Genomic DNA, 27,788 nt, shown 5'->3' with positions numbered 1-27,788 from the left:
ACGCGTAGCTCACAGGTTATCAAAGGAGTTCAAGTACAACGCGTGAGAAGGCCTTCGGATGACATCGGGCTACAGTGAATTTTTGTTTTGACGTGAATATATTTCTGGCTGGGGTGCCAATAATTTTGAAACAGACTGCAGTTCTGACATGTTTTGATTTAAAAACTAGGTTTATGAGGTATTCGATTTGATATAAAAATGCTTGCAGGCATTACGAGCAGTTCATATGATAATAATAATAGTAATAATGATGATGATTTATGAACGCGGCCTTTGTGGGACTTTGAGTTCGAACATGCTCTGAAACAAAACATTACAATACGCTATTCTGAAGCGAATCAGCAGTCTTTGTGCCTGTGTAGAAGTCATTTTAGTTCCTAATATGATTACCGGGGCTGATAACCGGCTGAACAAATAAATACTCCCGTGTTCAAATGTGCAGCCTTGTTTATTCGCCATGTGGCTTTATTCTCATATTAATAAGACGATGCAATCTTACAAGCAGCGAACAGAGCTCTCACCGCTGCCGAGTCTGCTGTCAATTACGCTGCCCGGGAATTCTTGCCCTTTTCTTAGCTGGCAAATTTATTAGTCATTACAGCCCTCTCAGTATTTGTTGTGGGGACAATGCGTAACAAACCAATTCTGTTTATTTCAGTATCGCACCTCTCAAAAGACCACTTCTCAGACAGAGACCTGAAAACTACATTTGTTTTGTGGGTTTATGTACGATCGAGCCTCGTGCTGGAGAACAAGGAGAACGTTTTGGCCGAAATACTCTAATTAAATAATTTTCTAACACGAATGGCTGCGGTTCACGGGTGGCCATGATTCTGAAAAACAGTGCATCCTTTTTGGCTGAAGTCGGTGAACAGTCGTTCTGAAGAAGCAGTCGTTAGGTGGATGATTGGATGGATGGATGGATGGCTGAATTGACAGATGGATGATTTCATGGATGGATGGATGATTGGATAGATGGATGATTGGATGGATGGATGTCTGACTGAATGGATAGATGGACGATTGGATGGATGGATGGATGTTTGAATGGATTGATGGATGATTGGATGGATGGATGGATGGATGGATAGATGGATGATTGGATGGATGGATGAATGGCTGAATGGATAGATGGATGATTGGATGGATGGATGGATGGATGGATGGATGGACGGATGGATGGATGGATGTTTGAATGGATTGATGGATGATTGGATGGCCGAATGGATTGATGGACGATTGGATGGATGGATGGATGGACGGATGGATGGATGTTTGAATGGATTGATGGATGATTGGATGGCCGAATAGATGGATGGATGATTGGATGGATGGATGGATGGACGGATGGATGGATGGATGTTTGAATGGATTGATGGATGAATGGCTGAATGGACGATTGGATGGATGGATGGCTGAATAGATAGATGGATGATTGGATGGATGGATGGATGGCTGGATGGATAGATGGATGGCCGAATGGATAGATGGATGATTGGATGGATAGATGGATGGCCGAATGGATAGATGGACGATTGGATGGATAGATGGATGGCCGAATGGATAGATGGACGATTGGATGGCCGAATGGATAGAAGGACGATTGGATGGATAGATGGATGGCCGAATGGATAGATGGACGATTGGATGGCCGAATGGATAGATGGATGATTGGATGGATAGATGGATGGCCGAATGGATAGATGGACGATTGGATGGCCGAATGGATAGAAGGACGATTGGATGGATAGATGGATGGCTGAATGGATAGATGGATGATTAGATGGACGGATGGATAGATGGATGATTGGATGGATAGATGGATGGCCGAATGGATAGATGGACGATTGGATGGCCGAATGGATAGATGGACGATTAGATGGCCGAATGGATAGATGGATGATTGGATGGATAGATGGATGATTAGATGGACGGATGGATGGATGGATGACTGGATGGCGTATCCATGAATAGCTGGATAGATGGAATTGATGGATGGATTCTGTGTCTGTGGGATGTGAGGTTTTCTTTGACAGCAGGAACATTCATGTGCTTGCAAAACGAGTGGTGTATTGCAACGGGATAACATTCCTGATTGCTTGACGGAACTTGGACTCGTTGTTTGTACTGAGAATTACTTAGACTCCTGAACATGGATAAAAACAGAAACAAGTCTCGGACAGCTGCACCACTCAAAAACTTTAATATATGTTTGGTCTTGATCTCAGTTCATCTATCCAAACAATATTTATGTTCATAAAGCCTCAAAACACGTTCCTGTGCTCGAGGCTGCTTCTGTTGGCAGGTGTGTGCGCACAGATGGAAGTGTAAATAAAAGATGGAGGGAATGTGATGGGGAGTAAAATTGCATTTTTTTTTTTTTGTTTCCTGTTTACACAGCCTGGTCATTTATAACACTTCCTTCCTCCATATGAAGTAGAAAATGAGCCTTCGAATCACAAAATGTCTCACAGAACGCCGGGACGAGGATTCCGAACGTCCCGCGATCCGGACAAACAGACGAAACGCTAAAAATGGCCGACGGAAATAAGACTCTGCCGTGCAACCTCGTAGAGAACCGGCGGAGAACGGAACGCAGAAGAGTACATACGCTACGCTAATGATGAGAAATGAGGAGCGGGTGAACGCGAAGCGAGAAAAGAACGTATGACGGCATGTGGGTCGAGGCTAGAACAGGAGCCGATAAAGGAAGCAAAACAAAAGCACATGGTTCCGCCGTCATGGCGACCACAACACGAGGCCTGGAGAGCAAGGTTGCGATATCATTGGGGATTTATTGTTCTTTATCCAGAGAAAATTTATTTTCACAGTTTTACCCGAAGAGAAAATACAGGTTAAGCTGCTTGTCAGAGGTTTTTTGTATCCCGAGTGAAAAAGAACATGTTTAATGCATCACAGAGACGGACGCAGAAACGTGGTGATCTAAAGGTGAACAGCGCGGATGACTCCGAGCGCCGATGTGTTTGGATATGTGCCGTCACCGAAGGTCACGGGAAATTCCGCTTAGCAAGGGTTTGGAGAAGACCGACAGTGCTGCTTCTCTTATTTATTCATGGAGCCTCGTCTGTCTGGAAAAAAAGAAGCAGGGAATAAGTCTTGCTGTTTGATGATTTTTCTGAGCTGCTCTCCTCTGAAACAATGACCTGCTTTTCAATCCCAGCTGTCTTGGCAGCTCGACAGAGTGGCAAGCGTCCGGGTTTCAGGCCGTGCAGCTTTCCTGAAAGCCCTCAGAATCGCAAATCCGAGCAGGCAAAGAGCAGAAGCGCAACATGATGGCACAAGATAAACTCTGGAAAACCCATCACCACAGACACCGAAACAGCAGACAGGCGAGTCTAGTAGTATCGAGTGAAGACGACGTTTCACCGCTCCTCCTCTGACGGTAAAACCTCACATCGAGCCTCTCGGATGGGCGTGTCTTAACGATTTCAACAGCGGTCTGATCACTACTTCTTAAGTGGATGATTTCCTCAAAATTTTGACTGAACATCTGACACTGGAGACTCCTTCCATGAATGCTAAATACACCATAGAAATGGCAGTAATATGAACCTGCGATTCTCCTTGTTTTATAGAACTGAGTGTTGCTTTATTTATTTATCTATAAGCTTTATTTTAGATGTAGAGATGCCTCGGGCATCAAATCGATCTACCGTGGCCGTGTTTTTAATAAAAGAAAGTAATTTTATTCCAATTTTACGTTCGTCTATTAACTGTCTATGTTGTGGATAGAAAACAGCGTTGATTGACGAAATGAAATGGAATTAAATTGAATTACATACGGGCAGTGGTTTAATTGCTCAGGGTTTAAGTTCCAGGACGTGAAATCCCAGCACTAACAAGATTCCACTGCTGGGCCCTTAAGCAAGGCCCTTACCCCTCAACCGCTCAGTTAACGTAAGATACTCCGGATAAAAGCGTCTGCCAAATGACATAAATGTTAATGTAAAAATGTACGTTTACAAAAAACAACAACAACAAAACGAACGAATTGGACCCCAAATGGCTTACACAACATGCGATGCAATAGTTGAAAGATCCTACCTTGGCAGGTGGGTAAGGTGCCACTCCAGGTTCCATTGTGTGTGCAGGTTCGGATGCTGACACTGGAGTTCTCCATCAGGAATCCTGGCTGGCATGCGTAGGTGACGTTCTGGCCAACGGTGAAGCCCTCGCCAAAGCGCAGCCCATTGGCCGGGAAGCCTGGATCACCGCAGCTTATCACTGTCGAACAGGGACAAGCATTAGCATCGCTGGATTCCTCCTCGTGGATTACTGCTTCACATGAAGACCAACCACCTGTCCTTGTGACTGCTGTAATAATTAGAATGGATGGATTTTTTCCAGAATGATCTAGATGTGGTCGTAAAGTGGTAAAGGTTGGAACGTTTGGGTCATCGTGGTTAGTAAGCTAGTCGTTTGTTTATATTTTTGAAAACGGCAGGTACAAACAAATACATTGTACGAAATCTCTAGCTGAGACCAATTACGAACTGGAGCGATGTAGCCGAGGCCGAGGAACTGTCGGAGCCAGGATTCACACACCATGCTGACACGGCTTACATTTCTTCATCTGGGTTTTTTTTTTTTTTTTTTTTTACGGGTCAACTAAAAAGACCCTTCCCGTTTAGACCACGCCCACTTCTGATTCAAATCCGAATACAGACACAGATATGGATATTCGGAGTACTAAAAAGACACAAACATAACTGAAATGTCATTTCATTTGTAAGAAATCAGCTGGAAGATCATTTCTACCTGTAGTATCTTGCCGTATCGCCATCCGACATCACATTCTCTTTGTGTTTATCAGCTACAAAAACCTCTTAATATTCTTTTCATCCTACCTTCATTGTCACTGGCTTGATGTTCTAATGAAGGTCAGATAAGTTCATGAGAATTCAACTTCAGGGACGTATTTGAGAAGTCGCTCTCTTGGCCCTTGTGTCTTTCGCTTTCTCTTCCTCTCTCTCTCTCTTTCCTGTCTGTCTGTCACTCCTCTACACCCCCCCCCCCCCCCATTCTAATGACCTGATTGTGTTCTTCTTGCTCGTTTATTAATCATATCTTGTGCGCCGGCTCGTCACATTATTCACATATTTGTAAGACGAAACTTTCATTAGCATTCCATTAACGAACCCATCTGTTCACTGAACCCACTCACAGCCTGACTTTATAAGCAGCTACGCTTGTGTACACGGAGCTAAACGGTCACATGCTGATCGATAATTAATACCGGAAAACACAGCTTCATTTGGGTGGAAGTGCTTGGCCCCCGATAGTCGAATGATACCTAGACTGATGACTCCCGGCGGCGTACAAGTCCGCCTGAATTCCTGTAAACTCTCTGATCTCCACCTGGGCAGTTCTTTCAAGCCCTATCTCCATCAAATTGCTCTTTTTTCCCCTTCTCCAAAAATGAGTAATTTGTGTTGTTGACCTCCTGGGCACAAGAGGGCGCCCTGTCCCTTTCTATGACTCCATAACGGAGCGTTTCTTTTTGCCGCGGCGTGTCCATTAGCGAACACGGGCGTGTACTTTATCGCTCCCTGGCTCACGTCCCACATTAATCTCTCCACTTCATCTACTAACAAAGTGCATTGCATCATGGGAGGTGCGCTAATGCCAGTGAAGTGGCCTATTGAAATTCACTGTTGCCGTGCTCTTCATTATTTTGTCTCTAAGCCAACATCAATCTCACATTATGCGTCGGTCAAAGACCGAGCGTGCATGTCAGGCCATCCAGCTATTATGCAGGGCAAAGCGGGTAATAAATTATATTTTATTAAAGAAGGCTCATGCAAAATAAGCAGCACACAGTTACTCGAGTTCTGCATAGAGTCCTTAATTACGCTGCAACCAAGTGCAGGTGGTTTAACCCTTTAACATTTCGAAGAAAAGGTAAAGATTTGTTTCGTTAGCGCTTTAAGGGCGTATTTTCTCACGTTAGCATAACAGAATTCATCGTTAACTGTATTCACGTCATTTTTTCACCGGATAGTAAAAAGGTAAGAGTCTTCAAATGACTGAGGTTTGTAACTATTAAAACAAACAACAACAAGAAAACAAACAAACAAAAAAAAAAAACCCCAACGTTTTCTTATTAACACTCCCACTATGTATACGCTTTCCGTCAATGGAGCCATTCCAAGCATACGGAATACTTTTATACACTTTCCAATCTTTCCATAAATACTGTTTATATTGCCAACAAGCTGCGATAGATTGTAAACAGCAGATAAAAATGAAACATCGTGCACTGGGTGGTCTTTTATTATATCGGTATTTTAGACGAGTGTTTAGCGTGCTAGTCTTTTGCATCGCTTTGTCATCGGCTAGCTGGTGAACTAGCATGGATGGATCGATGCTAGGAGGTGGGAATTTCTGTATGGGAGTGAATGGGAGATTCGATCGCGCACGCACACACACACACACACACACACACACTTACGTGTGCAGTTGGGTTCAGAGCCGGACCAGGTGGCATTGGGCAGGCAGACTCTTGAGGACGTGCCGGAGAGACGATAACCATCAGAGCAGGAATAAACAACAGAATGAGAGAAAGACGTGGAGTTCACATGGGAAACACGGCCATTGGCGGGACTGCCCGGGTTACCACACTGAATCGCTAGAGAGAGAGACAGAGAGAGAGAGAGAGAGAGAGAGAGAGAGAGAGAGAGAGAGAGAGATGCCCTAATATTATATTTTCATATATTTTTTTTCCTCATATTTTCCTTTTTCTACATGTATACAAGTAAATTCTGGTTTATGAATATAAATCTATTTTTATGTTATAGATAAGATAGCGCGAGAGAGAGAGAGAGAGAGAGAGAGAGAGAGAGAGAGAGATGGCGAGAGAGAGAGATTGAGAGAGAGAGAGAGAGAGAAGCAGATAGCAGACAGAGAGAGAGATAAAATGAGGGACAGATACAGAGAAAGGAAAACATGTAAAACCCAGGAGAATAAGAAAGAGAGAGAGAGAGAGAGAGAGAGAGAGAGAGAGAGAGAGAGAGAGAGAATAAGGACAGTTATAGAGAAAGAAAGACATTTAGAGGGTAAGAAAATAAGAGAGAGATGGAAAAAGAAAAAAAAAATATGCACAGACAAAAAAAATAGTGACAGAGAGTGAGACACAGGGACAGAAAGAGAAAGACAGGAGGAGAGCGATGGAAAGAGAGATGTACAGAGAGAGAAGAAAGAGAGAGACCTGGAGAAAGGAACACACGTGCAGTAGAGAGCGAGAGAACAAAAAAGATCTAAAGATCGGTAGAAAGACGGACAGAGAGGGATGGAAAGATAGGAAAAGTCAGACAGAGATATAAAACAAAATACTGACAGAAAATGAGACACGGCGACAAAAAGAGAGAGAGAGAGAGAGAGAGAGAGATTGAAAGAGAGATAGACACGACAGAAAAAGAGAGACATGGAGAAAGGAACGCACAGAGGGTTAGAAAACAAGAGCGATGGATAGACCGCTACTTATTTTAAAATATAAAAAAAAGAGAGTGTCAGGACGGCAGGGAGAGAGAGAGCGAGAGAGAGAGAGAGAGAGAGAGAGAGAGAGAGAGAGAGAGAGGCAGAGAACGAGAGCAAGAAATGGAGAGAGAAATGAATATAAATGGAGAGATTCAGAAAGGAAAACAGATACGGAACAGAAGGATTTATGCAGAAACAGAGCAAGGAGAGGAGGAGAGACGGAGAGAGAGCGGGATATCAGTGGAGAGATACAAAATAAGAGCGCGAGAGAAAAACAGATGGATAGAGGAAAACGGTGACGCAGCGACGACGCCAGGAGAGCGTGGACCGTTACTAGAGCGACGGCAAAAGGAAGAAAAGGAACGCGAGACGGAGAGGATAACATCAGCGGCGTGTTTGTTCACCGCCGCTTCTTCAGGTCGTAATTACAGCATAATTATCCGAAACGTACGATTCCTTTTAAACCAATTAACCAAATCGGGAGAAATATCAATCAAGCAGCCAGAAATTTCCGGAATCTTTGGGATGTCTGGGAGAAGAACAGCGGAAGCTGAGTTATTAAATCCACTTTTTACGTAACAATTCAATCCGAGCGCGTAATAACAGTCGTGTACGCTGATCCATTTCGTCACGATAAAAGTGGCGCGAAAACCTTACACCTTTCCCTGATTTCACATCCGAATTCCACACACGATCGCCAGGCCGCTTCAGACAAAGCGCCGCGAACAGTACGGCTGTACTACAGCGGGTGTTTTCAATCTATCTATTTATTTATTTATTTATTTATTTATTTATTTACTTACGAAAGCAACGGTATTACTATAAGATCGGAAAAGATTTTATTAGCCCGAGAGATTTATCGCTAAATACCGGACACGGCGCGAGTGTTAAATTGAAGGGTTTAAATGTGTCAGGAAATCTCCCAGGGTATGATGGGATTTAATGCGAGACATGCTGCTAGATCAAAGTCCTGTAGCAAAAAAAAAAAAAACGTTTAGGCTCCAGAGAGTTCATAACCCTCGGGGAGTCAGAGCGTTAACAATGCGTAAATCTGTGTCGGAGCGAGGAAAAAGATTTTATGGAACGCTTCTATTTATTTATTTATTTATTTATTCGTTCGTTCATTCATTACAGCCGAGGCAAAAAATCCACTACCTTTATAACGCAGTCTTAGAAAATGGCGTCGATGACGTAATGTCCCATCATTCCTTCGTACAGGCGTTAAAAAAAATAAAAATAAAAATAACAACGCACGGTATTGCGTAGTCGTTGGATGTTAGTACGTCGAAAGGGCGTGTCCTATTCACGATATAGTGTCCTGGTTACTCTTTCGCTTCCTTGTTACTTAATATCTCCGCCGCCGGCTTTCGTCCACTTGAGCACAGTGGTAGTTTAGCGGTTAAGGTTACTGACCAGAAGGTCATGAGTTCAAATCACAGCACCAACCTCTTTTGGGTCCTTGAGTATAACCTTTGACCCGTCTCAACCTTTGGCCGTCTCAATTGGAAGTTGCTCTGGTTCAAAGCTTCGGCAAAATAACGTGTTCAGGACTTCTCGTCTCAGGTTATTTATTCGCTTGGGCTAATTTGCATAACGGAGCTCGGATGGAAAACGACATACGTATCTACCTATTAGTCGATTAATCAAATAAGCAGGATGTGATTAAGGAAATGAAGCATGGGTTGTTCTGCATTTTTTTTCTCCCAGTAAAAGAAAGGAAGAATTAGTACTAGTACTATTCTGTCCGCTGGAGCACCTCTCACACGGACGCCTCTCTAACAGGGTTTTTAGATGTTTTTGTGCTATTCCTAAACCACGTTCACCTCAGACCTCCAGGGTCGGGGGTTCGAGTCCCACCGTGCGGAGTTTGCGTGTTCTCCCCGTGCGGCGGGGGTTTCCTCCGGGTACTCCGGTTTCCTCGCCCAGTCCAAACACATGCACGGTAGTCTGATTGGCGTGTCTAAAGTGTCCGTAGTGTATGAATGGGTGTGTGATTGTGCCCTGCGATGGACTGGCACCCTGTCCAGGGTGTACCCCGCATTGTACCCGATGCTCCCTGGGATAGACTCCAGGCTCCTGAAGGAAGGATAAGCGGTATAGAAGCTGGATGGAGAATAACTGAATATTAACACGTGTGAAAGTTCCCACATGAAAAACACAGACCACAAACATCACAGCAAAATACCTCACGTCCTCCATTTTGTTTGCTGACAGGAAGACAGGTGTTAATATCGCGGCATCTGTATGATAATCCCGCGCGGTGCGAACGACGAGCTCGTGTTTGTCTGCTTGCCCGTTCCCATCAGATCGCACTCGAAATTGGCCACCAAAGCAGCGCAAATGGTCACTAAAATAGCTGTAATTAGCATTAGCGCTTCTCTTAGCTAATCTGCTGCCAAGAACGAATACAAGCGGCATGCACGTGTTCCCGGCTCAGTGAAACACCCGGTGCCACGGCAATTTTTTCATTAAACTTTAAAATATAGGACGTCCTGTCGTGTATATGAGAGGTGGATGATGGGAGTTTTCGTGTAGTACCTTACAATCTTACAGTCTCAGGGATTCAATTATTGACGGCTGCTTCAGAAGGACTTTCATTTACGAACAGAAACAAAATCGTACGAGGAACAATCGAAACAAACACGCCTACCGTACACACAACCTCGATTTGTTATTGAAATATGCAAATCTGTCACAGTGCGTCGTTTAAAAAAAAAAACAAAAAAAAAAAAAAAAAAAAGGTGAGTTTTTATATTTGCGATAATTCAGATTGGTTTAAAATTGGGATAATTTGGGAAAATTAAAATGGGTCTTTCGCTTTTGTCTTCATTATTAGAAAAACTAAATGCATTATTTTATTTTATTTTATTTATTTTTTTTGCCCTCTCAGATCATTGGGGGGAAAATCGTTGGGATATAATTAAGGAAATGAAAAAAATTCATAAATAAATAAAAGTATTTTGTTTTTGGAAAAAAAAAATAATGAACTAATTCATGGGAGAGGGGTCTGGTGGTGGTCTCAAATGTCCCACACACACACACACACACACACACACACACACACACGCAGAGTAGAGAAAGTCTTACGTTTGCAGGTGGGCTGTTTTCCTGACCAGGTGCCGTTGGGAAAGCAGATCCGCTCGGCTGAGCCGTACAGCGTGTGGCCCGTGGTGCAGGTGAAGCGAACTTTAACACGCTGATGAAAGGTTCCTTCTTCCCGCGTGGCGTGAGCTGGTGTTCCCGGGTCACCGCACTCACCCGCTGTCTCACCTACACACACACACACACGTCCACATGTTACCCTGCCCATCCATCATACACACACGTACACTCTGTACGGGTCTCGATGACTATATTATATAATCTACGCTGTTCCAGGAGGACCCTCATGCACTCGTCTCTCTTTAAAGTCACACTGATATCACAAGGAGAAAGTGTAGCTCCGTTTCGACCCGCACACACACCTAGGATCCCAACAGGGGCTTTTGGAGAGAACGTATAATATATTATATCGTTCACACAACTGATAAATCTGGCGACGAAATGCTAGAATTAATGCTAAAAAAATAAGAGTCCCCAGTTTATCATTACTCTTTAATCTTAAAATCTTTTTGTATTTGTAGAATTATGAATTTCCTTTTACTACGTTTTTACTGCCGCAGTTCTCTAGTGTCTTCTCTTTCCCTGATGATGTTTTCTGTTTGTATTTTTGTGTTTGTAAAGCAAATTGAGTTGAATTTAAACGTATAAAAGTTGCTTTATAAATGAATTACAAATTATTATTATTATTATTATTATTATTATTAGTAGTAGTAGTAGTAGTAGTAGTAGTAGTTGGATTATATTAATGATTATCTATATTAATGATGAATAATTTTCCATTTGAACAGATTTGCCCATTTAAAAAAACATTTTGACATGTTATTGTGAAAAAACAATTTTTTTTGAAAAATAAATAATTGATATTATTCATATATAAAATATTATTATTGTTATTTTTTCGAATGTTGCACCATCGGAATTGCAGTAAAATACCTCCGTCATCAACAGCTTCAAGGAATATAACAGTACGGAGGATGGCAAGAAATTCTCACTAATTATTAATTGTGGAATTGCAGGTCGTTTTAAAGCCAGTTTAAAAAAAAAAAAAAAAAAACACTTAAATTTGAACTAAACCATTGTGTTAAATTAAAACTGTTCACCTTGTACAAATGTATATGAAGGGTGCCAATAAATCTGGATGTAATGGGAATTAAGTGGGGAAGCGGTGGCTCAGTGGTTAAGATGTTGGTGTAATGCTCAGAAAGTCGTGAGGTCAAACCCCAGCACCTCCAAGCTACCACTTTTGGGCCCTTGAGCAAGGCCCTTAACCCTCACCCCCTCAGATGTATAAATGAGATAAATGTACGTCGCTCTGGATAAAAGCATCTGCCATAAATGTAAATCCATATCAATCAAAAAAGATCATCGTTTGTTTTTTATTGACGTCTTTCTTGTGATCCAATTTCAGTGATCCAGAAGGCTAAAACTCAAGAGCTCTATGTTGCTGATGAAATTCTGTAGGGCCAATGCTTTGCTTGTTAGGGATTTAGTCTCGGATGGATCGCCTGCCTGGGTAGACAGCGGGCGCCAATCTCTGAGGATTTCTGCGCCAGATATTTCCTCCGTTCCTGCATAGTTGCCCGTTGGGAATCGGAGCAAGTTTCGGCAATTTGGTTAAAAATGGGCCTGAGAAGCTGTATGGTGTAGCAGGATGATGATGCTACATACACAAAGAGTATAAAGTGTGATTATTTTAGTTACCATAGCATTAATTTCAGTTTGAACCCAAAGATTTTTGGGATGTGACCACACCCCCTTAGATGATGTCTATACATACCGGAATTCACACTATGTTGTTACCGCTTTAGTCAACAACAACACCGACAACAACGATGTCAATTAGTGAAGGATAACTTGCTTGAGAAATGCTATGCTTTAAAGCAGAAGTTTTGGTCCCTAGTGTAATAGGGTCCCTATTTGGTCCCTATTGTCCCTACTGGGATTTATCCTTGCACACGTTCATCCTGTGAGCTTGACTGAATCATCAAATCAACAGGAGGCGCCATTACGTAACAAACTATGTCATCAGCATTGAATATAAATTTGCCGGATTGGGAGAAAAAGAACAACCTTATAGAAATGACACTGTGAAAAACACCAGGCTAGCAATTATCATCCTGAAGCTAAGTAGCGTAAATGACAACCACCAATCATCTCTGTCAAGCAGTAATCGGGACGCAGCGACCGGAAAGAAGTCGTCACGCGCTCACATGGCCCACATGAAATTCTGCTTAATCACACATTCAGGCTCTTGGGGGGGGAGGGGCATGAGGCTCGTGCACCACATACACAGGACAGGAATTTAGCCTGTAATTAATTTGTAAGCGCTGCAGGACCATGAACAGCATGAACGCACCACCGATTTGTCCTCAGCCTCTGGCTAATTCACCTTCTTTTTTTCTTTCATTTTATATATATATATATATATAAATAAATGGAGGTACACTTCTCAGTTCTCAAGGATAGAAATGAACATGTGAAGTTTAATGAATACAGGCCACCTATGGAATGCTTTTTGCATGGAATTAAATTCCTGCCTAAACGTCCTGAATGTAACTTTTCAAGAAACGAACAAAAACATACAACGAGAAAGAAGAAAAACCGTCTGAAACTCCGTGTCAGGAATGTAGCGCGGTCTTCAAATGAGCAGTGTTCTTTGTTAAGAGTTTTCTAAGCGTCCTTTTCACTCATCGTGCTTCATGGGTGCGTTGTGAGAACTTTCATTTACTCTTTCAAACTTTTCGTTCCCCCTCCGCAAGTTCACGTCCGCCTTTCAGGCACAAACCTCTTGTGTGGGCGGGGCTTAGCAGCCATTAACTCTCATTGGCGAGTGAGATTTGGATCGACCTGGAAGTAGAGGCGTCAGAGAGCGTTCTGGATGCGCTTCTCTGTATCGTTATAGTGTTTGTACTTTGTAGTGGAAATGACAAACTTACGTACTTACTTACTTAGTCAGCATAATAGTTCGTAATTAATATTTGAGGTTTGGGTAGTCTCATACGACATTTTTTTTTTTTCGAGATGAGCTCTCAGGAGTGGCACGGGGCGTCGTCATCATCTTCCTCCTCCTCAGCTGCTTTCGATCGGAATCGATTAATGGGACCAAAACCCACGGACCAGGCGAGGAGGGCGTTAATCAGAGAGGAAACAAAGAGACCAAAGATGATACAGAAGGAGCTTGCAAAGCTCCACGGCGAAGATCGGAGTATCTGTCCCTAGGACCACTTTAAGCCGTACGCTCCACAGAGCTGGGCTTCACGGAAGAGTGGCCAGAGAAAAAGCCATTGCTTAAAAGAACAAAATAAGAAAAACATGTTTGCTGTTCATCAAAAGGCATGTGGGAGACTCCCCAAACATATGGAAGAAGGTACTCTGGTCAGATGAGACTAAAATTGAGCTTTTTGGCCATCAAGGGGAACGCTATGTCTGGCGCACACCCAACACTTCTCTACAGTGAAGCACGGTGGCGGTGGAATCATGCTCTGGGGATGTTTTTCATCGGCAGGGACTGGGAAACTATTCAGAATCGAAGGAACGATAGATGGCGCTAAAAACAGGGACATTCTTGAGCTGAACCTGGGACGGAGGTTGACCTTCCAGCAGGACAATCATCCTAGGCATACTGCTAAAGCAACACTCGAGTGGGTTAAGGGGAAACACATCAATGTCCTGAATCTGTGCTATGACTTACAGATCGCTGCACACCAGCGGGACCCGTCCAATTCGAAGGAGCTGGAGCAGTTTTGCCTTGAAGAATGGGAAAAAAATCCCAGTGGCTAGATGTGCCCAGCGACCTCCCCCAAGAGACTTGCAGCTGGAACTGCTGCAAAAGGTGGCTCTACAAAGTATTGACTTTGGGGGTGGGGTGTGTGTGTGTATGTGTGTGTGTGTGGGGGGTGAATAGTTATGCATGCTCAAGTTTTTTGTCTTATATAACCCCCCCACCCACCCCCTAAAAAAAAAAAAATAAATCCATTTTAATTCCAGGTAGTAAGGCAACAGAATAGGAAAAATTCCAAGAGGGGTGAATACTTTCGCAACAACAACATTGAAATAAATAGTTTTCTGTTGAATTTTGACACTTTAGCAGTTTAGACATGTTACAGACCCATTCAGAAATGACTGACATAACCACAATTGTTGTTTCTACCTCTATGCGTTCTCTAGACTTCATTTTTCAGTCTGTTAGAAATCTGGGGCATTCTCCTCACACACACACACACACACACACACACACACACACACACACACACACACACACTGGCCCTGCTCTACATGGATGCTTCCTCCTCAACAAACCCAATGCCACCCAATCAGAACAGAAATGTCAGGGAGAAAGAGGAAAAAAACTAAAAAAGCGAAGACTTTTTTCAGCTCATTAGGCTCTTTCGTTCCGGCCCATTCACCATTCCTGAGCTTTCCCTGAGTTTTCTCTTCATTGCCCTCTTTCAAAGCCTTACTAATAGCATACCTTTTCTGTCACCTATCTCTCCTCCTCCTCCTCCTCCTCGTAGTTTCCTGAACTTTCTGTGGAATACTGGAAAGTGACCTTGAATATGAGAACAGCAGTAAGGGCTGTGTGAGTTGAGTTAAGGACAAGTAGCGAGAGGTTTAATGCTTAAAGCGTCCACATCAGCATTCAGAACTCAGGACTGCGGTAACTACAAACCGCGTGGAGCACGGGACGGAGGTTTCGGGGAATAAAAAAAGGTGTGGCTCTTTTTTTTGAAAATTTTTTTGAATTGTATTTCGCATTTCTCCCACTTCAGCTAAAAGCTGTGTCGTATCTCGCGCCAAGGCCCTAGGCGAGATTTTGACATTTGGAAAATGGGCTGTGGCTGGGCTGCCGAGTCGTCCTTGTTGCAAACGAAACTTCGTGAGATCAGCACGATGATGCCCGTTTATACGATGCCAAAAAACAAACGAAAAATATCTCTCGCTTTTATGTTATTATTACAGTCAAACTGACAGCCTCCGCCCTTCCGATGTCCATCCGCTGCTGTTGTTTCTGTGTGAGACCTGTCTTCGTACATGCGTACCGCTGACCCCGGAGCACCAGCTGCCTAACATCAGCACCAAGGACAGTGACATAACAAGCACCGGGGCCAGCGGCCAAAACGCAAACAGACACGCATGCTCGGACGCACGGCTGCAGGATACTAAGCAGCGTCGAGCTTCTCCAGCCGGCACGAGCCTCATGGGAGAGAGAAACGGTTAAAAAAGGGACCGTGTCCTCGCTCCGTTTTAGCCCCGAGGAAGGCATTAACACCGAGACTACCTGAACCTATCACGTACTGAGCATCGCTGTCCGTACCCTCAGATGACCCTGTCTGCATTTCAGCACTCTCCTTTTCAATTAAACCTTCCTCCAGGGCTCAACTGTCTCACCTGTGAATGAGGTTTTTGGTGCACAAGCCCTCAGGCATTAATCTCCTCACATTTGTTATCACTTATCATCACTGACGGTGGCACAAAATGTTCAGAATGACTGAAAACTTTGTAAATAAGGAGAAAGCCCGGGATTGAGCGTGTCTAGTTAACGTCAAGTAAAGAATAAAACACTCCCGGCTCGTGCCGTTATAGGGAAATGAATCACGACACATTCAAGTTTACGCGCGCCCGATCGAGTTTCGTGACAAAACAAGGGGTTAAGAGGTTAAGAGAAGGTCGTGCATGCCAACAGGAAACGTCAAAACCGGTCACGAGCCGAAAGTCCCGCGAACGATTCGTACCGCGCCAGGGTGCGTCTGAAACGAACCCCGGAACGCTGTTTTCAAAAGGCCCGGGGACGGGTTCTCTCAAGGAAACAGCCCTGTAGACGAACGGCATCGGATAAAGCGCGTGAAAACGTGCAACGAGACTTAATAGTGAGGAATGAAGGTGAGAAAAGAACAGAGACGGGCTCTGCTTTAGATCCGGCGAGAACATCCAGGGTTGATGAATGAGGTAGAGAGAGAGGAAAGATGGAACGCTTCTAGTTACGAGGTCAGGAACGGCAGATGTGTGAATCGAGGGAAACAGCTGGGCGTGCGGAGATGGATGGAAGGAGAGATGGATTGTAGAAGGAAAAGAGAGAGTGTGTGTGTATGAGTGTGTGTGTGTGTGTGGGGGGGGGGGATGTCAGGTTATGAACGCAAATTGGTTTTTACAGCATCCACGGTTAAAATGAGAACAGATCAAGGCGAAACTGTGGCAGGGATTAGAAACGGTCAATCAATTAGACAAATGGACTTTGAAGTGTGCGCTACGTAAACACAGACAGGGGCCATTACTCACGTGCGTTTAATTACTACACGTAGAGCAAACAGCAGGAAATAACACTCAAAAACGCTCAGCCGGACAAAACGACGAGCGTATAAAACTTCGCTGTATTATAGCTACAAGCTGAATACGTAAGAAGTCGTCGTAAAACAAACAAACAAACAAAAAAAACCAGCCTGAAAGCATAGTTTAATATCCTCCCCGGGGATATCTGAGAACTCGCTCGGGACTCGGACTTTTCTCAGCATGCTCTGACTTCACACGAGAATGTTACGGAAAGATATAAAGACCAACGCTCAGGGTAGGATTGTGGGCGGGGTTTGTGTCTTCGTACCTTCTCCGCTCCGTATGAAACTCGATTCTTTGTCAGATGTTAAATAAATCAATAAATAAACGTCTCCTCATAGAAAACTTTTTTTTGAACACGGTTTTTTAACCGGTTCATCTAGAGCATCCGCCTTAAAAGACCCTGGGAATGAGCTGTTACTATAGAAACGTATATAATACATTAGAACAAGCGGGTTTATGTAAGGCTGCGCTTTGCCTTGCAGCACGAGGGGAATGAAAATGAAGCGGAGTTTTCAACAGAACTGAGCTGATGAAGTACGATGTGACGCGGCTCTAACGATGTCGACGGCGAATCCGTAACAGGAAACGGCAAGAAGGTGACGAGGGAGGTCTAGGTGATGCGGGGGTAGTATTGGTACCCGACACCGGCGCCCGACGTCGACCTCACTAACGCTCTCGTAGATACATGAACACGAATCCCTACAGCCACGCTCCAAAATCTACGTGCGTGTGATGGTTAGGTGTCCACAGACTTTTGGACATACACAGTATAGTGCTGTAGGAAGGAAGTCTGACCTGAGCAGTGAGGCAGGGAGCCGCTCCAGTGGCCGGTGAGCTGGCAGGTCCGCGTGGCGTCTCCGATCAGCCGTCGTCCTCCCATGCACGTATAGCGTACGGTAGAACCGAACGTGAACTTTTCTCCGATCAGAAGGGCGTGAGGCGGGACGCCAGGGTGACCGCAATCCACCTCTGAAACACAGAATACGTTAGAAAGTCCTTATTCACAACTCCATACATGTCAATCCTTCCGAAATACTAATGACCAACAGTTAAAAAACAAAAAATGTTGCATATATAAGCCGAAGTTCCATTGATTTGCTCTACTTTCTAGAAGCAGGGCAGCATTCTCGCTGCCCCATAGAGTTATTATTGCACCTAGTGGTCAGAAATGGCAACTGCAACAAGAGCTAATAGAGGCCCACTGGGACAGGAATCAAACTGCCCCATGTTTGCGGGAGGAGCAGCAGACAGAAGGATCTGAAAGGGTGCCAGGGTTGTGTTTTTCACGCAAAATTAGGCTAGTTTAATCGTCCGTGGCTGCCAAGATCGTGTTTTATTTCTATGTAAATAACAGGAATGAATACATTTCCAGAAACAAAAGGCATAGTGTAAGTCCAGACAGTGTGTCTATGATGTACAGAACCATTTCCATAGTAAGATTATACCATACACCGTTGTAAAAGTATACTGCTATTCATATATTCTGCGACTACACCTTCAACTATTTTCCCGCACTTTCACACGTCTTCGCTTCCACCAATTTAGTGACCAGGTGCTGATTTACATAATTGACCTTACACATACCACGGAAAAGTCCTTGAGCTAAAAACGGAAAACTTCAGACGCATAACAGAGCTTTTTCTTTTAACTACTCCTTAATCAAATGCGGAACGTTCCAGAGCGCGATCGTTTACAAGGAGCAGAAGCTTCCTCGTTAAAAATTCCACTTCCTGTTGTTTTCATAAATGTTTGTATCAATTATGATAATGCAGAAACAGGATGCAGTTTACTGCCTCAAGGGCAAGGGAGTACATTTTCCTTAACTAAACCCCAGACTGAACTAAAGACATCTGTAGAACACTGATCTCAAAATTACTGCAGGTGTTTTTCGGGTTGTTTTTTTTTTTTTCTCTCGTTCCACAGGAGGTGTTACGATTTAAATAAGGAAGAATTTTCAAAGACAGCGGTGGTGTGTGTAATGCAGCTATCATCACAGCAGCAAGTGTTATTTTAAAAGCCTTATTTTAAGAAGCGAGGTGATCCGCAGGAACGAGATGGGTGTGTGTCTGCTACGTGGTTGTTAAAAACGCAAAAAAAAACCCCCCCAAAATTGCTAAATTTATCTAAAAAAGATGTTTTTGGATTGTTGATGCCCCAAGATAATACACACAAAATAATTCAGCAATAGAAGTGTATAGGAAGATTTGGCATTTTAAAATTTGAAACATTCAGTATATATATATATATATATATATATATATATATATAACACCCCAATTCCAAAAAAGTTGGGACGCTGTGTAAAATGTCAATAAAAGCAGAATGCAATGATTTGCAAACCTCTCAAACCCGTATGTTATTCACGAAAGAACGTAGAAAACATACCAAACGTTTAAACTGAGGAAACGTACCGTTTTAAGAAAAAAAAAAAATTGAATTCGATGGCCGCAACACGTCGCGAAAAAGTTGGGACAGGGTCGACGAACGGCCGGAAAAGTAAGTGCTACTAAAAAGAAACAGCTGGAGGAACATTTTGCGACTAATAAGGTTAAATGGCAACAGGACGGTCACGTGATTAAAAAAAAAAAAAAAGAGTAATTTAGAGGGGCGGAGTCTCTCAGAAGTTACGGATGGGATGGAATCCGGATGGAAGCATATGCTGGTCTGAAACCTGTATATACCTTTCAGCATTATGCCTTTTTTTAGGGGATTTATCCAGCAAGAAAGAAATCAAAAGAAATAAAAATGCAGGAACGTACCGATACACTCCGGTAACGGCCGGTCCCAGTAAGCTACCGGCTGGCAGGTCAGGACCGATGCCCCGAAGAGGTGATACCCGGGATTGCAGTCGTATGACACCACTGTTCCAAAGGTGAAATTCCCAAACTCGATTTTACTCTTCCGTATGGAATTGGCCGGTATCCCGGGATCGGTGCAGTTAACCACTGAGGAAAGAGCAAAACAATTTAAAAAAAAAAAATACCCCACACAAAGAGTGTGTCACATATTTGAAGAAAATACTACTATACTATAATACTACTATCTATATACTATCACTGCTTTAGTGGAACAGGATCGGTGCTATCTGAAAGTTTTTCATGTGAGGCCATGGTTTATTGAATTTAGCTTTCTAAACCGCACACAGCTCCTCTTTTCTCCTAATACATGGGGTCACAATTCAGGCCTAAGATTGAAATGAAGAATAAATCACTCCCAGTGTTGTAGTGTTGTATGGGGGGAATCAATAACGGGCTTGTGCGAAGAAGCAGAGCTATTACTAGGACCCCAAAGTTGATTATTTTCTAATAACAGCATGACCTGAAGTGTTTTATGTCTCCTTTACCACAACAAAATGCCAATCATTACAGTTTTTTATTTATTAAACAATGACACATTGTACTTTTTAAAAAAAAATCCATTTACAGTTAAACTTAACGTCCATGAAACAAGTTAGCTCCCGTCCGTCGTCTCCGAACCGGACCCGTAGCGGGAAACTTGACGTCACAGCTCTGACACTGGAGACTCCTTTCATAAATGTTAAAATACCTGATATATCTTGCCATTATCTCGATTATAAAAAAATAAAATAAAATAAAAGTATGGACAGACATACTTGGAGAAGTGAAAAAATGATGACAAGGAATATTTGTTTCATCTTCTTTCTACTATACCGCAATTTATAAATGAACTATCGTACTCACAATTTTTTACCCCCCCCCTCCCCCCCCCCCCCCCCCCACACACACACACACTTGTAGCGTTTAAAAGAAGCCATTTTTCCTCGAAAAGGCTTTGAAAAAAAGAGTTCACCTCTGCAGATGGGAGGTTGATGGCTCCACTGGCGGTCAGGAAGACACTGGGCCTGAGACGGTCCCTCCAGCACGTAACCGTCATTGCAGATGAAGCTGACCACGTCGTCCAGGTTGAAACCGTCTCCCACCGTACGCCCGTATATCGGACTTCCTGGATGCCCGCAGCTGATCGCTGTCATAAAGCAAATGATATGCAGTAGTGTTTAAAAACCACTCGACCATGTTCGTCATCAGATCACACGGTCTTCGGTTAAAAATCCAGCATTCCCAGCGACTCGGATAGCTTTCTTAACATGTCCGAATGAACGTCCGGTTTAAACCTCCGACTTAGACGCTGAAATGATAGTCATTACTGGAAAGTCGTCCAAAGTTTGTTGGGTTTTTTTTCTTTTTTTCCCCCTCAGAAGTTGTCTCTCAAACTCAGTATAACTTGTTATTTTTGCACACCAAATTGTATGCAAATTTTGCCATCTGTTGTAAAAACAAAAACAACAACAACAACAAAAAACACACCAGATGCGAACACTAGACAATACAGTACACCTACACGCTGATGCCAACTTTTAAAGCAACGAACGAAAACTTTTACACACTAATACTTTACGTTAATACATGAATTTGGGTTTTTCTGCAGGACAAGGAGGTGTTGTTGGGATTTTTTTTTTTTTAGGTGAGAGGTGGTACAACTCAACACACCTGTATTTTTTTTTTTTTCTCCGTGTCTGTATAAAACACTGTAATGAACCTTTCTCTCACTTTTCGCCCGGATTTGATCCCAAACCTTGACTTACTTTCTATTTCTCTGTTTGTCAGCCTAATCCTCCGGATCAGGCGTCTCGAATCCCGTCCTCGAGGACATGAATGGCTTACAATTCGACTCCCGGAGCCCGAGCGCATGATCTGAGTAATCACATTTCTAAAGTTGTGGTACAAGCTGGAGAGGAACTAACGCCGGGGAAAAGCTTAGGAATCCCCGAGTGATCCCAGTCCCGAAGGACCGCCGTAGCGAACAGTTTAGCATTTTTCCCGCCAGCTAATTGCATCCTTAATGACTTGAGTCAGGTGTATTAACCGTTTAGCCCCGTAATACACATATTCATCCTGTAATGCGATTTTACACCAATTTCAGTATCAATAATAAAACAGAGGTTGAAAGAAGTAATGCTTTGAATGTTCGATTAGAGAATCAGAGTCGGAACATTTTTAGCATCACTCCATGGATCGAAATAACGCATGTGCCAGTGGACACCCGAAGGACGTTGAACACTCACACACACAGGATGGCAGTTGTCCTGACCAGCTGTGGTCCTGCTGGCAGATTCGTACAGAGGAACCGATGAGTCTGAAGCCTGGGTTGCACTGATAAACCACCGTGTCCCTGTAGCCAAAGTTCTCTCCGATCACCTGACCGTTCACGATCTGCTCCGGTTCTCCACAGTGGCCCGCTGAGGGGTGACAAAACACAAGGAATAAAACTCTCCGGACCGACTGGCCTTCTGAATGGAAATAAACAAACAGACGATTCAACAGTGACGTGATAGATTCACTCTTATTAGAACCTCAGGAGAGCAGATAGGCGCAAAAGACGCTGCTCGACAAAACGCAAACCCGGGGCGATAACGGCGCTGTATAACGTACGCGAGCGTGTGACAGCTTTCACGTGCGAGGAAATGAGCGATCGCTCGAGTTGTGTCGAGGTGCGAGATAGTGTTGCTGCGTAAAGGCGTTGTGGCATCTGTTCCGCATAAGGCAGGTGTTTGGGGGAGAGCCGAGACGTTGCCTTGATGGGTCTCATGATGGAAAGCATAATGTAAAATTATGGCTCAGCGCAGAGACAGCATGAGGATTGGGAGTGTGTGTGCGTCTGCGTGTGTGTGTGGCTTGGATCCGGAGCAGCTTGTGGAACCTAGTGACTGATGATACGGTACAGTCGCTCCCCTCACCAGGAGAGCTCAAACACTCTGCCGAGCCACCGTCATCTCACACGTATTTTCTCACACATTTAGTCGGTCCTGTTTCCCAAAACATCAACAAAGTAGTCGGCTAAATTTAACCGTCATCCTGACCAGGCGGTTACTAAAGAGTGCGGCTTTGTTCGTGCCATGAGACGAGGTCCACTGTTCATCCCATGAGCTTTCGCACCTACAGTATTCAACGAAAGCGAGTACACCCGTGTGTATTTCTACGTCGAAACGGAGAGTATTTCCTCTTATGAACGATCAAAAACAAACACCGAGCTAAAGCTAGTCGGATGAAACGATGAAATCGTAACGTACTCACTGTTACCGATTCGTTTTCTATTCATTTCTTTCGTCACTTTGGGAGAAATCGAAAATAAGATTCGGTACCCAGGCAACGAGTCTCCGAGCCGCTCCAGAGCCCCGACGCCAGACACTCGCGTACTGTCGAGCCGACCAGAATGTAGCCCACGTCACAGGTGAAAATGGCCGTCGCTCCGAAGGTCGTCTGAGTTCCAATTTTCTTCCCATTAGGAGGAGTGGGCAGCATTCCGCAAGAAATAACTGCAGTAAGAGGCAATATAGAAGCAGAGGAATGAGCTGGCAAGTATCACAATGTCAAAGCTACAGCTGTAATTTACACCCAATTTAATGGTCTGGGTTTTTTTTCTTTTTTTTTCTTTCTCCTTCTTATTCATCTCTTCTCTTTGCCCCCTTTAAAAACACCAGACACCGACAGAGAACACAAGGAGAGCTGACTAATGTCGAGCAATAAACGTCTCGGGTTTATCGCTTTGGTGAAAAGCAAGCAAGTCCTGCTCAAACACACCGTATCAGACCGCAGATCGAAACGCTTTACGAAAGTACAGATAGACACGTGTTTGACGTGGAGACCCGACGTCAACATACGAGCCTCGTTAATCTTACGGTCGGAGCCAGAGCTCTACGGCCGAGCCGCTTTCAAGTGGAGAGAGACGTTCGAGTACACGTTTTCTCACCTATACATCTGCCCTGCTCACGTTCAGACTTGTCTTTACGTACGGAAGAGGATTGATTTTCCACGCAACGCTGGGTTGAGAAGGCGGATAAACGGCTTCGGATTTCTAGCGCGAAGGCAAGCAAAGCGCGACGACTTTATCGTAGGAGGTAAAAGTCGTGACGGACGTCACCGCATCCCTGCCAACGATAAGGACGTGGGTGATGCTATCACACGATGGCGAGAAGCTTCTGGACCATGTACCGTACTATAGGTGGACTACACTAATATCTAAAAATAACATCCTTTTATATATAAAAAAAAGTAGTTATCGTCATAGTAACTTATTTATCACCGACTACACGTTTTGAAAGCTGCAGATGAATAAAGAACACAATTTATAAGCGTCTTTAGATTTAGACGTGGCTTTAGATTTAGATTGGGCCTCATGTTGGGCGCCATGATCGCTTGAAATTGGTAGGAAGCCCTAGTCTGAGCAGAGAGAAGAGAAAAAGGAGCTGACGACGTGCACGGGCAAACTCGTACAACAATTTTCTCGTGCATTTTAGTTCGATTTGCAAAAATGAAACGCCTCGTGAATAAATATAATAGCTATCGATCTTGTTTTTCTTTCCCAGACGCACTCAAAAAAATCGCTTTGGCTAATTTATCTGTCGCCTATATCGATCACTAGACTCCTCATTTTGGAATATTGGAATTTTTGTTTCATAAGCTGCTGTTAGTTTTCTTATTTCTAGGACAATTCAATGGAAGAAAAAAATAAAAAATATATATATATATAAATATTTCTTCCATAATCCTAACCCTAAGTATTGGGGGTCAAATGACGCAACTCTCTCTCTGTTCTCTGACCTGTTTCCAAAAATCAAGATTTAGCACTGATTATTAGACATAACCCCCCGCCAATACCGTCCTACACACCCCATAGTGCACATTCAGCATTAGAGCCTCTAGTCCTGCGCTCTGCTTTGCCAGACAGTAAAAACAATGCTGACAGATAACGTGCAATAAACAGTTAAAGCCTAATAAATTTGTATACACAGGCCACGTTAACCAAAGTCATGGCACGTTAAATTCCAAGCTCAGCGCTAAACTCACCCTTGCAGCGCGGCCTTTCGTTCCTCCAGCTCCACGTCCCATTAGACGTACAGTAGATATGGGCGGGGCCGAGCCGGTAGTAACCGGGGTTACAGCTAAATGCGATCTTGGTTCTGTATTCATAGCGAGATCCGTTAACGATCTTCCACTTGCCGTGGTCCAGCGTGAAGGAGCCGATACTCGGGCACACCATGACTGCGGGATAAAACGGCTCTTTAGATCATATATTACATAATCATGTATTAAACAAGCACCACGGACTAGACCCGTCGCAATCGATGAACACTCGGAAACACTTTCTACAAAGGCCGTGTCCGTAAGGAACGATAAACACACTCACAATGCGTTATAATTCGTTTATAAGCCATTATGAGTCACAAGTACTAAACTAATTCGACCTCGTATTTTTTTCATATTACAACAAATCATCATGTTTCCCTTATTAATACATTATAAAAGCTTGCGAAGGTATTCGCTGGTCATTACACCGGGCCTACATGGAAAGTCTTATCGAATTTCCTTACACGGTACGTGGCACTTACCGATTGAATGGTCTTTCCCGATGACTTTATGGCATTTTTATTATATAAGCATGACGCTTGCGTAATAACGCACGTGCACGGCCACTGAGGATAATTCGATTCGTTCCGGTCCGAGTGTAAAAGAATGCGAAAGGGCGAGTAAGGCTGTGGTGATGGACAAAAGCTTGCATGCTGCGTGTAATCAGTTTCAGAATCAATGATATCATTGATATGTTTTCTTCGTTAACGGATGTAATCCGTAGCCCGTGTGGCTCTCGACCGCAGTGTGGTGGTTCGATGAGCTCTTTGATGTTGTTTATCGAAATCAAACTGCACTGATGCACTGATAATGTTCTGAAATCAGTCTGGTTGGGAAAGACAACTAGTCGACTGGTCTTATTTTGAATACGGTGGATTTTCTATCCGAGGAAGCGATGCCAAGCCATTACAGGGCAGAGACAAGCGATTTCATGCTGGTTAATATTCTTATTTTATAATAATATCAAACTGAGGAATATTTCAGTTGTTTTTTTTTTTTTTGTACTCGATAAGATACTACTTTTCCAAACGTTTCAACTAAACCGACGCGGATCGACTCAAAAATCCAAGGTTCTACGTGCAGTAACCCGAAACGTGACGAAGCTTAACGAAGACTAATCGCTCCCTATGCGGATGTACCGTCAAAACACATACAAGTCAAAAGCTATCCCTCGTCTCGACAGGACCTAATTACGGTTCGGATCACGGATGACAACCGCGCCGATGAAGCCGCGGACACGACGAGACGTCTGGCTTCGCCGCGGCTCACCGGTGCAGCGTGGGATCTTGTTGTGACTGCTCCAGGTCCCATCGGCCTGGCACACCGTGCTCGTCACCTCTTTAGAGGAGAGCCGGAAACCTTCGTTGCAGAAATACGTCGCCCGCGTGCCTGCCGAGTAATCGGGCGCCAGTACGCCTCCGTTCACGGGAGCTGCTGGCATGCCGCAAGACACAGCTGGGGGAAAAAAAGAGGACGTAATTAATTCTTATCTCAGTACGTAAGACTGTAATCACTCCAGACTGGATGTTTTGGCAAAGACTGGATCATCTACTTCTGTCTCTAATTGGAGTCTAGTTGGTGCTGGAGTAAAAACGACAAAAAAAAAAAAACAGCCCACGGCATTTAAAGGACATCTTAGTAAATATTACACAATATCAAGTAAGGTGGACCATGAAGTGGAGTTACTCTAACGTTACAATAACGGCGTATCCAGAAGTGTTTTATTCCTATTATACCCCAGCAATTTACCAACAATGACTCTTATTTATTTATTTATTTATTATTACAACAACACAACATATCATACTTTTTTTTTTTTTTATCCATTTATAACTACATACACTTATAGTTACATGTAACGCCGATGGACGTCCACGAAATAAGCTCCTTTTCTCACTCATGTCCGAGCAGTTGTTCGCTCACTTTTCTCTCTCTTGATACTGGAGACTCCTTCCATGAATGTTTAATAAACATCTCCTTACGTAACCATGTTTAATTGCAACACTTTCTTCCCCTTCAGTCCATTTAGTACCGTCTTAGATTATGTGAATAAAGTGTCCGCCATATGAGACCCCATATGTATATGGGTTTTTATTTTATTTTATTTTTATTTTATTTTATTTTATTTTATATAAACCAGGGCTTTTAAGTGTATTATGAGAAGACAAACTTCCCCGAACAGTTGATAATGTCTGTTGTGTGGATTTGTACTTTACACATTGCACATGATGGAGTTCTTCTTTACTCCGTCTCTTCAAAGCTCTTCACGCATACGCATGAGCGAAGCATCCAGCTTACGTATCGTTATGGGCGTCTGAAAAATGCCACTGATTCGTGTCAGATCATGTAGCGCCGAAATACACGTGGGCTCTCGATGGCCGATTATCCACAAGCGGGTCAAAGAAATGCCATTCCTTCAGTCAGCACGTCGATGCCATCGATTCAACTGCAGCACGGTGAAACACTTCCTAGCAACGACTTGTTTAATCGGAAAGGAAGGCGCGATGTTGAACCTCTGACTGTTTGACACACTAAGCTATTAATTCGGGATCACCCCGCCCCTGCCCCGCTACACCTTTGAATGGAGTCGTAATAATTATTTTTTTTTTTTTCCCGCTTGATCGAAACGAGGCTCTGATTAGCCAGCATGGCAGATATTGTTTAATTAAGTCCGGAGCTGGAGCTTGTTCAAAGAGGACATCAATAAGCCTATGGTACGTAATGAGATGCGCAATTATTGAGCACTAAAATCTAATGAAATAAATCAAAGCAACAACGGATCTCACGTAGCATGCTAATAACGGCGCATACAGAGTGAGGCGCCCTTTGTTGTCTAACAGTATTAATTAGAACGAACAAAGGCGAAACTGATGCCTGCTGTTGACATCGCCTGTTCCTGCGCCGATGAGCCGGCCAATAAAGCCCCTCGGATGG

At 43.6% G+C, this 27,788-nt stretch overlaps 1 protein-coding gene across 1 annotated transcript in view; it reads right to left on the bottom strand.

Moving 5' to 3' along the window:
• The window catches only part of csmd3a (CUB and Sushi multiple domains 3a), a 164,248-nt gene that overhangs the window by 35,704 nt on the left and 100,756 nt on the right, over window positions 1–27,788 (bottom strand). Inside the window, exons 45-54 of the mRNA XM_053674960.1 lie at window positions 26,124–26,309; window positions 24,795–24,989; window positions 23,090–23,263; window positions 22,013–22,186; window positions 20,740–20,913; window positions 19,689–19,874; window positions 17,725–17,898; window positions 10,585–10,767; window positions 6,473–6,649; window positions 4,066–4,245 (exon numbers count right to left, since the gene is read on the bottom strand). Of these exons, the coding sequence (XP_053530935.1) occupies window positions 4,066–4,245; window positions 6,473–6,649; window positions 10,585–10,767; window positions 17,725–17,898; window positions 19,689–19,874; window positions 20,740–20,913; window positions 22,013–22,186; window positions 23,090–23,263; window positions 24,795–24,989; window positions 26,124–26,309 (1,803 nt within the window). The remainder of the gene's footprint in view (window positions 1–4,065; window positions 4,246–6,472; window positions 6,650–10,584; window positions 10,768–17,724; window positions 17,899–19,688; window positions 19,875–20,739; window positions 20,914–22,012; window positions 22,187–23,089; window positions 23,264–24,794; window positions 24,990–26,123; window positions 26,310–27,788) is intronic.

Source organism: Ictalurus punctatus, chromosome 23 (assembly GCF_001660625.3).
Source record: "Ictalurus punctatus breed USDA103 chromosome 23, Coco_2.0, whole genome shotgun sequence".
Taxonomy (NCBI): Eukaryota; Metazoa; Chordata; class Actinopteri; order Siluriformes; family Ictaluridae; genus Ictalurus; species Ictalurus punctatus.
This window is presented reverse-complemented; position numbering and strand designations above follow the sequence as displayed.